This window comes from Xyrauchen texanus, chromosome 45, assembly GCF_025860055.1.
Source record: "Xyrauchen texanus isolate HMW12.3.18 chromosome 45, RBS_HiC_50CHRs, whole genome shotgun sequence".
Taxonomy (NCBI): Eukaryota; Metazoa; Chordata; class Actinopteri; order Cypriniformes; family Catostomidae; genus Xyrauchen; species Xyrauchen texanus.
In genome coordinates, this window is record NC_068320.1 from 15759366 (window position 1) to 15770984 (window position 11619).

The window sequence follows — 11619 nt, forward strand, 5'->3', positions numbered from 1 at the left end:
ATTACTGAGTGTGCTTTTAAATCATGCATCATCAGGTCTTGCACAAACTACCAACTGCAAATGAAAAACCTCAAATTCAGGTCAATTTCACTCAGGTAAATTAATTATATAATATTATATATAATCTTTATATCAAACATGGCCGCACATTTAACTTCAAGAAAGGTTTATGAAAGGAATACTACATTTATTTCATCATGATAGGTTGCTGTATCCATTTTCTTTTGAATACATTTTTTTTCTGTCACATGGAATATACATTCACATTATCGGTCTTAAGTTTCCATTGCATTTATACATTTTCTGTGTCATAGGCATACATTTAGTGAAATTGCTCTAAGCTACAGAATAACCAAGCTTACAAATAAAAGCTCACACTCCTTGTACAGGAACAAACAACAGACAAACACAATTTACAGACATTTCAACAATAAAAGAAAAATAATTGGATCCATATTTCTCAGCAGCCGAGGGGAGCAGGCGCAAAAAAGTACAAGGCCAGGAGAATGAGGTAAACGACCACCAGAGCTGTCCCTGTACAAGAACAAGATTTAGTTTTGAGAGTACAAATTTATGTAACAAGGAAACTTGGATCAAGATCTTTACAGTTTGTCAAACCATAGATCTAGGACACTTTACCAAACAAAAATTTGAGAATTTTTCTCAAATCAAGCACATTAAGAAAACGGGTATAGGAAAGCAAATCGTTAAAAAATAATGTTTACCCTGGAGATAGTCAGACTTTCCATCCATAAATATGTAGTTGACCAGGATAACGCTAAAGATGCTTGCCCAGAGGTGTAAATCACTGAATATGAGGATGAATCCAACATCCTTGAAACAGAAAGATGTCATGTGAAGCATATTCTGAACCACACTGCAGAACTAAGTGAAAGAATTGTATTAAAAGAATGTTATTTTGAGTTTTACTTACATAAAAAGCATTGAATAGGATCAGCAGAGGTATTTGTAGCATGCACACTTGAACTGCAATGCAACTCCCTACTTCCAGGCTAGATGGTTAAAAAAAACATGTCAGATGCATATCACATATTAAAAACAGTTCTATTTTAACTGTAAATACCTGAGACTGATGTTGTTCTGAAGAGCAAACTGGATTCCATTGACTATCTCAGGAAGCTCGGGCACCATGGCTAACACAGTCACTCCAATAAAATACTGCAACAAAATAACAGTTTAGACTAAAGAGATTGTGTATTAGAAGCATTTTATGCACTTAAGTAAAATATACATGCATATTTAAATATGAATACAGAACAAGTGTGCAAAGCACATTTGAAAAGTGAAATTCTGAGGTTTAAAAGACATAATTGTGGACGCACAACCAAGGTGTGAATATACAGTACACAAGTGTTTACCTGTGAGACACTGGAGTTAGAAATGATCGGTTTGATGTGCTCAGTAGTAAGATCAGCACACGCTGCCATCAGTAATGTAGCCAAAATGAGCACCACTAGAGCCCTCACTCTCGACCAGTGAGCAACTGCTCCATGATCACTCATAACTGATGAAATATCAAGTAAATAAATACAGAATATAAACTCTACAGCAACTGATTAACTGATCCAAGTGATAAAGGTTAACACATGACATAATAAATGCAGGACATTTTAAAATAGCTGGTGTAAATTAGACTCCGCCCTCTTGTTGATACGCACCGTGACAGTGGCTATCACTGACATGGATGTCATAAATATGTGAATGGGTTTTCAGGGTGAAGATCAGACCAATGAGATACGCAGCAGGTAACAGGACAGAGATAGTGTACACTAAAGGCCTGAATACACATGATTGGATTAGAAATGGATTTATATGATTAAACGTCTTTATACTATAAAAGTAAGCATGTTTTTGATACTCACTCGATGTGACTCAAAAAAAGAGGTTGATTGTTTTCGCTCTGTAGGAAAATGTCAAGAACATTGTGATTATCAGTGTGTTATTTGCATCATAAGATAAAACATTCTTTAAATGGTCTTAATTTGTTTAATGAAGAAAAATACATACCAGGTCATAGTGGCAGTTGTTACATAAGAAGGGCTTTGAGGAGTTACCAGATGAATTGCTACAGCCCTCACAAATAAAGTTTCCATAGGCTTTTGAAAACAGCGTGGGGGCAAAAACACCTGTGATCAGACAGAGGGGACAAAGGTCAAACATTCCAACTCATTGCCCATTCTAGTGTACAGTCACACTAACTAGAATGAAAAGAGCACACTTTTTTTGTTGTTTAATATCATGCATTAATACACTTACATGGTGATTGATGTACGTCGCCATGAAATCAGACCTCTACTCGAAATATAATGGTCACTGAAAACATCTTAATACCAGGTGGAAACAGGACCTAACTGGATTCTACTGTTGTGAACTGGTTCTCACCTCCCACTGATATGAAGAGCAGAGCTGAACTCACTCCTGCTGATCTGCTGTTGAACCTCTGCTCACTGTGCTTACAGCCCCCGATGATCATACAGACCCCCTACAACACATTTAGCCGTCATGGACAAATCAGAGAAAGACATAATATAGCTCAGTTTTGGGAAATTTCACGCATGTACACTCACTGATCACTTTATTAGGAACACCTGTACACCTACTTATTCATGTGACTAATCAGCCAATCATGTGGCAGCAGTGCAGTGCATAAAATAATTCAGATATGGGTCAGGACTCAGGAACTTCAGTTAATGTTCACATCCACCATCAGAACCGTAGCATGATTGTTGGTGGCAGACGGGCTGGTTTGAGTATTTCTGTAACTGCTGATCTCCTGGGATTTTCACACACAACAGTCTCTAAAGTTTACTCAGAATGGTGAAAAACAAAATTAAAAATATCCAGTGTCTCAGTTGTTGTTGAGATAGGTCAACAAAGAATGGACAGACTGGACTGAGCTGAAAGAAAGGCTACGGTAACTCAGATAACTGCTCTATTCAATTGTAGGGAGCAGAACAGTATTTCAGAATGCACGACATGTTGAAACTTGAGGCAGATGGCCTACAACAGAAGACCACACATCAGGCACTTTAGTAGAATCATAGTGTTCCTAATAAAGTGCTCAGGGAGTGTGTGTATGGCCGTTACAGAACAGTAAGACAAGTGAGAATAAAACACACGATACACAAACACTCGCTCACAGGTATAAAGAGAATGCAGCCCAGCAGGGTGCCAGTCAGTGCAGATTTGACAATCTCTGCGTAGCACTTGCTTCCTGCGTGGTGGCCCTGCAGCAAAGCTGTTATGTAGAAAGCCATCTCCGTAATGGACCCAAAGGTGGCATTTACAACTGCACCCACTGCAAAGTTACTCTGTGCTGAAATACTACAGCAAAAACAATATTTTACATTGAGTGATTTAAGGTTATTTCTTAATATTGATTACAATTAAAACATGTCCAGTGTAAATAAAATGGTCAAGACTTCACACTTTACACAACATCTACACATGACGCCAAACAATATCTCAGTTTTTTCCTTGAACTATATAATATTTAAGAATTCTTGATTAAAGCAAAATGTGCATTTGTACCCAAAACAACAGCAAATACACTCCATTAAAGCAATTTTACCTAGCTATTCCCATTCCGATGTAATAAGACAGGGGGATAATCGAACTCAGTGCTGTAGCAAACTTTGCCTCTGAGCTCACATAATAATTATCTTTGTCCACATAGCCGATCACAAGAGTGATGAAAACCAGTGGCAACAGATCTGAATAAGGGGTTTTAAAGACTTTAACAGGGAATACCAAACAAACAATTATCTGTAATAATGCATTACAAGAAAATGTGAAGAACCATCTGATATGGGCTTAAAAATGGCACCAGCTTTAAAGGATACTGACTGCAAACACATTGATTCCTTCCACAGTGTATTTGTAGTAATACCAGTTGAAGGCATTATAACAGCAAAGCAGAACTCTGGTCTCACAGCCTTGTGGCTAAAGAATATAAGATTGGACAAACATTACAGTACAGCCTTGCATGTTATGTATAACAAGTGTGCTGGTATAGAGCTGTAACATTAGATATGTTTAAACTATTTAAAATTTAGAGAGGTGTAGGACATCACTTTCACAATAAGTGATGCAAACCAGACTATAAAGACAATCAGTGCTCACTTTTTTCACTGTACGAACATTGACCTCTTCTGGTGGCATGAGCAGGATGGTGCTCAATGTCCTGGCATTCATCTTTGAAACAGGGATGGTGAAAACCATCATCCATGACAGGAAGATGGCCAAGAAATGAACCACAGCCAGCAAGGGGTATCCAATCACCAGCCAAACATATGTGCTTAGACGACACTAGTTGTAAGAAAATATTAGGAATATACTAATAAACTGCATATAGGTACATATGTAGAATTCCTGAAGGTTCATGTCAAGTCCCAAATAAAGCTTATAAAACATTCAAATGTGGCAGACATCCATTTAATTATACTATTCCAATACTACCAACTTTGCAGATCTTGCAAACTGATTTATAATGATGGTCAAGCAGCTTGCTGCTGATAGTCTCACCCAGTAACGTGTCTGCTTGGGGGGCATAGTAGTCACAGGTATTTCTGTGATGAAAGTTGGAGCGGAGTGCAACAGAGGTGTGGACTCTTTGACCGCTGAGGAATCCTTAACCTCATCCCCCTCCTCCGGAATGGCCTCGCAGTTGGGGAATTTTATACAGCATTTCCTCACCAGGCTACTGCTCTAAAGGACAAAATGTAAAATTGAGCAGTCACAAGAGTGAAGTCACATTCTGATTCTAGTGTTTGAAAATAAAATGTCAAACAGAATGAAATTTCATTGAACTGTTTCTAATTCAGTAATATGTAATAATTGGTCAGGGGTCTGAACACTTTTGCAAGTCCAGAGTATGTGTACAGCAAGAGTAAGTTGTGAAATTCTAAATAATACCAAAATACAGACAGTCAGATTTTTTTGTATCAAATTGTTTGTTTCCAGGAGTGTTGGTTATTTGTGTTTTTTGAGAGGTTACAGACAAATTAGCATAATTAATTCTGATTCAAAGTAATGGCCAGCATCATCCAATCATTTCCAACATTGCTAAACTAAAATTATACATATTAAATTCTGAATCTATGTACCGATTACCATTGTCCCATGTCTGTCAAGCAGGTTGAGTGGTTAAAACATCAAACACCAGCAGCTTAAAACTGAACTTTTGATAGGAATTTTGTATTGAATGCACTTAGTTGCACAGAGAGCTATAGGATGTCCCCTTGCTCCCTGTTTAGTGAATGACTGTACCTCCAGTATGCTTTCAGTCTGCACTGGTCTCAGATCAGTTCAAAATTAAACTTATGTTTTATAAGTTTATATATTTTGTGTTTATACACGCACGATGTTAAATGAGAGCAAAACATGTTTTACAACATGATAGAATCATACAGTACTTAGAGTGACATTTCCTCGCTTGAGGAACCTCAGGCAAGTGTGAACATTTTGTATCCCTTACCTTTTGTAATGCCTTTCCAAATGGCCATAAGAAATAACCTGACAACTGGAAACAGAGTTTTCCTATCACAAAGCATGAGATAACAGATTCAGGGGAGGCAACACTATCATAGTGGATCTTAAATTCTATAACAATAAATAATGAGAAAATGACCATGAAAGATATCTGACATACCATATGGGATCCCAGCAATGGAGCAAAACATCAGTAGACTGACCAAGAAATAAAATAAGGAGATCCACCAGCCAAAGAGCAACACGTATATAACATTCCCAGGAGTGATTAGAGATCCTATGAGCAGAAGAGATAAAAATAAGAACACATACTTAACATAAGAATATACAAGGGATGAGCATTTCCAATAATTTTGTAGTTGAGTACTCGAACACATTAAAAAAATATATATATTACTTGAAATGTAGAATTGTAAAAACTAGATTCAAAAAAATAAATACAAAAATAAATCCTTAGCACTCACACATAGAAACATACTGTACATTCCAAGTCTTCTGAAGTGATACAATCACTTTAAATAATGATTGTTTCTTTTTTGGGCAAACTATTCCTTTATCAACAACAGCATCAACCAAAGCATTCAAGATAACACTGCAAGATTTAGATGAGAGAAGCGGTTTCATTGTTGCCCACGGCAGGCAAAGGTACAAAGGAAAATAAAATTGCAATATTCGAGTAGTGTTTTTAATAGTCGAATATTTAAAGCTGAACGAGTACTCGATTACTCGTGAACATCCCTAAATAGTACACACAATATATTACTTTTAACAGACTACAGTGGCTCTAAAAAGCATTTGGACACTTCAGTCACACTTAATGTATGAATGTCATTGTATTAAAAAAAAAATCATCAAACAAAAGATGCAAGATATTTTTCTCTGAATCATTATATGCAATTACAATTAACCAACTGGTCGTAAGGTAAGATTTAATGGATGCAAATCAGTTCCCGTCTAGTTTACACAGGTGTCCTAACAAAGTAACCACAGTAGTTCCTCACATTAACTACGGAGATACAAAAACACTTTTTGCTGCCACTACATCTAAACTTCTTTTGGATTTCTGTGCTAACCTGAATGACGTTTGATGTAGTTGAGCTCAGAATAAAGCTCCTTCACCACATCGGATCTGTCCTCAATAGGCCGTTCGGTTACATGACTCTTCCATTTCCTGAAACCAAACTTGCATACAGAAAAACAAATAATTGTAAAAAATTCCTCTAAATATTTGCAAGAATTTGTGGCTTTTTTCTGTTTCTCTCTCTGGAAACAACCCTGACTGATAATGCAGGGTGGAATTTTTAATGAGCATTTTTACACACCCTGTAGTTGTTGGCAAGTTTATGTGCTTCCACCTCGTTTTCTGCTCGGATGGTTGTTCGGATGCTCGCTTCCTGCCAAACGTCATCTGGGCACCGTGAGTGCTGTGAATGCTCTAAAGAAAATTTGATTGTGCTGAAATGGATCTAAAGTTAAAACTTACATGTTGCAAGTGGTACAAAATAGTGCCTAACACTTTTTTTGTGTGTGTGTTTGTTTTGAAATGATCAGAGACCTTGACAATATTGATCATCACCTTTAGGAGGTTATGCTAAATATTCTATGATATGAGCCGATTTGTTGGCCATTCATTTTATTTGAGGTTTGCAATTGTTTTTAAATAATTTGGGAGGAGTCTAATTTTTTTAAACTTTTTTTGGTGTGACACACACACACACACACACACACACACATATAATGATCATTTCATAAGATTAATTTTACATTAGATATAGCTTATCTTATATTTCAAACAAAACTAAAATTGGATTTTTGCCTCTAATATAAAAAATATAGTATCAGGACACCAAATTGTACCCTTTTTGTAGAAGATAGTGCTAATAATATTTCTAACATGTTACATGCTTTTCTAGAGTTTCACAGTCAAGGGAAAGACACTCACTGTGGGCAGAGAAGCATTTAGGGGTGTACGGTCCGAAATACTGTGAGGTGCAGGGGGAGGGAGTATCAGGAATCTCATGGTATGCACCAGCCACACACAGTCGGTCACACTGCAAGCTACAGCGGCGACCTCTGGGGTCATGGTCCCAGAGGGGCTCTAAAGGTCAGACAGAGAAAGAAATCCATGTCTCAGTGGATTTAGAGTGGATTTTTTCTCATGCTCATTTGAGGTCTTTGGTTGAGTCCCCAACCAGCCAGAGTGGAACTAACATAAGACTCCTGATGGTCACATGAATGTCAGTCTCCCACATAACTTAAGGAGTGAATCTGCTGTGTCTGACTGCATTCTTAATGGATATCATAGCATTAGATTCAGAAACAAAGCAACAACATCTTAATACAGCAGATATGTACTACTATATTTTAACATGAGAAATCAAATGTTACTTGGGTTGTTGACATGACAAGTTAGGCAGTGAAAGTACATTATTTGTACTTTTAGAAATTAATTTATCACACCACAGAACTATTTGAATATTCTGGGTTCAATACAAGTTAAGCTCAAACGTTAGAATTTGTGACGTATTGTTGATTAGCACAAAAATCAAGGATACAATCAGGCACTTACAAAGGAAGTGAATGGGGCCAATTTTTGGAGGGTTAAAAAGGCAGAAATGTGAAGCTTCTAATTTTTAAAAGCACATAATTAATTGTTCTGTTAAAATTACAATTGTTATTTTTACAGTCATTTCAGGGTTTGTTGAAAAGACATCATCAAGTTGTAAAATTGGCTATAACTTTACACAGAAAAGGTTCATAAGTGATTTTATCACACTAAACCCATGTTAACACATATATTGTTTATATCTTGTGGCTATACAAGTGTTTTAACGTTTATGGATTGGACCCATTCACTTCCATTGTGCCTCACTGACACAGATTTTTGCTTTTTTTAAAGAATAGGAGGGACAAGTCAAAATGTATTTTTGTGGTAATCAATATTATGCCACAAACTCAGCAAAAATAATGTCAACTTAAATATTTGTATGAACATAAAGATTCAACAACTAAGACATAAACGGAACATGTGACTAACAGAAATTGAATAATGTGTCAAAATCAAAAGTAACAGTCAGTATCTGGTATGGCGTCTGCAGTGCATCTCCTCCTCATGGACTGCACCAGATTTGCCAGTTCTTGCTGTGAGATGTTACCCCACTCTTCCACCTTGCAAGTTCCCAGACATTTCTGAGGGGAATGGCCCTAGTCTTCACCCTCCGATCCAACAGGTCTCAGATGAGCTCAATGGGATTTAGATCTGGGCTCTTCGCTGGCCATGGCAGAACTCTGACATTCCTGTCTTGCAGGAAATCATGCACAGGACGAGCAGTATGTGCTGGTGGCATTGTCATGCTGGAGGGTCATGTCAGGATGAGCCTGCAGGAAGGGTACCACATGAGGGAGATGGATGCCTTCCCTGTAACACACAGTGTTGAGATTGCTTGCAATGACAACAAGCTCAGTCCGATGATGCTGTGACACACCGTCCCAGACAATGACGGACCCTCCACCTTAAAATCGTTCCTGTCCAGAGTACAGACTTTGGTGTAACGCTCATTCATTCGATGCAAAACACGAGTCTGACCATCACCAGCTGTCCTTCCTGTCTCCCTGTAGCGGGGTCTTAGGCGTCTCACAGTACAGACATGCAATTTATTGCCTGGACCACATCAGCTCTCATGCCTCCATGCAGCATGCCTAAGGCATGTTCACGCAGATGAGCAGGGACCCTGAGCATCTTTATTTTGGTGTTTTTCAGAGTCAGTATAAAGGTCTATTTAGTGTCCTATGTTTTTATAACTGTGACCATAATTGCCGTCTTTAAGCTGTTAGTGTCTTAATGACCGTTCCACAGGTGCATGTTCATTAATTGTTTATGGTTCATTGAACAAGCATGGAAAACATTGTTTAAACCCTTTACAATAAATCTTTAAAATAGAGTGTCCTGAAAAAGTTATATATATACACACTCATACACAAATGTACAATATACAAATACAAATCTGTTATATACAGATGCAAGGGAATGTATGGCAGAAGAGGTATGATGGATAAATAGACTAAGCTGTGTATAGCACATAATTATTGCTCAATGGGGTAGTTTTAACTGATCATGAGATGGATATCCTGAGGGGAAAAAAGCTAGTGGGCTGGGTGAGTGGGGTCCAGAGTGATTTTCCATCCCCTTTCCTCACTCTGGAAGTGTACAGTTAAAGGTATGGCATGGGGCAACCAATAATCCACAGTCCGAACTGTCATTTGTAGTCTTCTGATATCCGATTTCATAGCTGCACCAAACCAGACATTTACGGAAGTGCAGAGGACAGACTCAATGACTGCGGAGTTGAACTGAATTAGCAGCACCTGTGGCAGGTTGAACTTCCTCAACTGGTGAAGAACGTACAACCTCTGCTGGGTCTTTTTCACAATGGAGTCAATGTGGGTCTCCCACTTCAGGTCCTGTGAAATGGTAGTGCCCAGAAACCTGAATGACTCCACTGCTGCCACAGTGCTGTTTATAATGGAGAGTGGGGTCAATATTGGGGTGTTCCTCCTAAAGTCCACAATCATCTCCACTGTTTTCAGCATGTTCAGCTCCAGGTTGTTTTGACTGCACCAGTGAGACAGCCATTCAACCTCCCTTCCCGTCATCTTGGATGAGGCTGATGACTGTAGTGTTGTCTGCAAACTTCAGGAGCTTGACAGAGGGGTCCATGGCGGTGCAGTGATTTGTGTACAGGGAGAAGAGTAGTGGGGAGAGTACATAACCTTGGTAGGCACCAGTGCTTTATGTACATGTGCTGGAAGTGCATTTTCCCAGTCTTACTAGCTGCTGCCTGTCTGTCAGAAAGCTGGGGATGCACTGATAGAGCTGGGAACCGAAAGTTGGTGAAATTTTGTCCGGATAGTAGGTGGGATGATGGTGTTGAAAGCCGAACTGCAATATTCCTTAACATAGGCTACAGAATTAATCAATTTGAACCTAACATTTTTATGCTGAAAAAAGAGGCCATGTAAATAGTCAACAAGACTTTAAAGTTGTTACTCATTTGACATTAAAAAAAAAATTTAATTGGTTGTAGTGCAAACAAAGGTCACAAACTAAATAATGAAATACTACTGACACAGTCAACATGAAAAAAATGTATGCCTTTATCAGCACAGTGCAATATAGTGATCTAAATGCATGACATATAAAACAATAATAATTATTTTTTTTAAAAAAGCAAATATCTTGTTTTTTTTTTTGTTTTTTTTGAGTTTTAATTAAGTGTAGGCCTATACATTAGTCTTTAAATAAAGTCTTTAAATTGATCAATGATGGGAGTAGAACAGGTCAAATCAGACGGTGTAAGTCTCTTATAAAACGACCAAAGTTGCGTCATCTTTGATAAAACATTTTTTTTTTACTATCTCTAATTTTACTAACTGGCATTATTAACAAAAAAAAATATCTCTACAGATCTGTAAAGCACTTGTGCCAGAGGTACAAACAATCTAACAAACAAACAAAATTCAAGACAGTCATGGTTAATGCAAAGTATTTACAATCAATTGTCTTTGGCACTCTTAATTTAAGCAAAATCATTCAAAAACTCGCCTGAACTCTCAGTGGACCGTCGCCTCCGACTCTCCACATCAGCGGACATCGTGTGTTTGGTTTGAGCAATCCCTGCTGCAGACGCGCGTTTCCCTACCATGAGTTCATCGTCTGACACGGCCTGTGCGCGCCACCGCCGGCTCACGGGAACGCGGCTCGCACTATCAATGGCAACTGGATTTTGCTTTTTCTTTGAGGCGGTATCACTCACACAGCTGTACCATAATCTACAGTAGTGCGCATATGTAAAAATAAAAAATATAAATAAATATGTGTCCGTAGTGCGCATATATGTAAATAAATAAATGAATATAAAAATATTTCGATATCAAATATAAACATATGATCTTATAATTATGTACAACTTAATTAAGCTATAATTAATTGAATTACAATTTTTTTTATCTACCATCTATTATTTAACTATCATTTATCTATCTTGCCATCAAACGAAGTTAATTATAGAAATATCTTAGAATCACATACTTTTATGCTGAATTCCTGAG

General features: G+C 37.7%; 1 protein-coding gene across 1 annotated transcript; it reads right to left on the reverse strand.

Annotated features, from left to right (window-relative positions):
* Nucleotides 1-276: 276 nt before the first annotated feature.
* Nucleotides 277-11174, reverse strand: cax1 (cation/H+ exchanger protein 1). Its single transcript, XM_052118974.1, has 20 exons — nucleotides 11114-11174; nucleotides 7454-7609; nucleotides 6834-6946; nucleotides 6585-6693; nucleotides 5672-5788; nucleotides 5498-5559; nucleotides 4546-4728; nucleotides 4144-4329; nucleotides 3864-3963; nucleotides 3593-3734; nucleotides 3162-3345; nucleotides 2404-2503; nucleotides 2029-2147; nucleotides 1884-1921; nucleotides 1686-1798; nucleotides 1380-1525; nucleotides 1085-1179; nucleotides 935-1013; nucleotides 726-834; nucleotides 277-534 (listed from the first exon to the last, which is right to left on the reverse strand). Exons 1-20 carry the CDS (start codon nucleotides 11160-11162, stop codon nucleotides 461-463), a joined length of 2274 nt encoding a protein of 757 aa, XP_051974934.1. The 5' UTR covers nucleotides 11163-11174; the 3' UTR covers nucleotides 277-460.
* Between the last annotated feature and the right edge of the window lie 445 nt (nucleotides 11175-11619).

Bases quoted from the DNA above. Each gene is read 5' to 3' on its own strand.
- cax1 (XM_052118974.1), bottom strand. From the start codon at position 11,162: ATGTCCGCTGATGTGGAGAGTCGGAGGCGACGGTCCACTGAGAGTTCA. The intron at 1,526-1,685 runs GTCACGGTGCGT...ATATTTCATCAG, and splicing joins CCATGTCAGTGATAGCCACT to TTATGAGTGATCATGGAGCA. The intron at 835-934 runs GTAAGTAAAACT...TTCTGTTTCAAG, and splicing joins TCCTATTCAATGCTTTTTAT to GATGTTGGATTCATCCTCAT.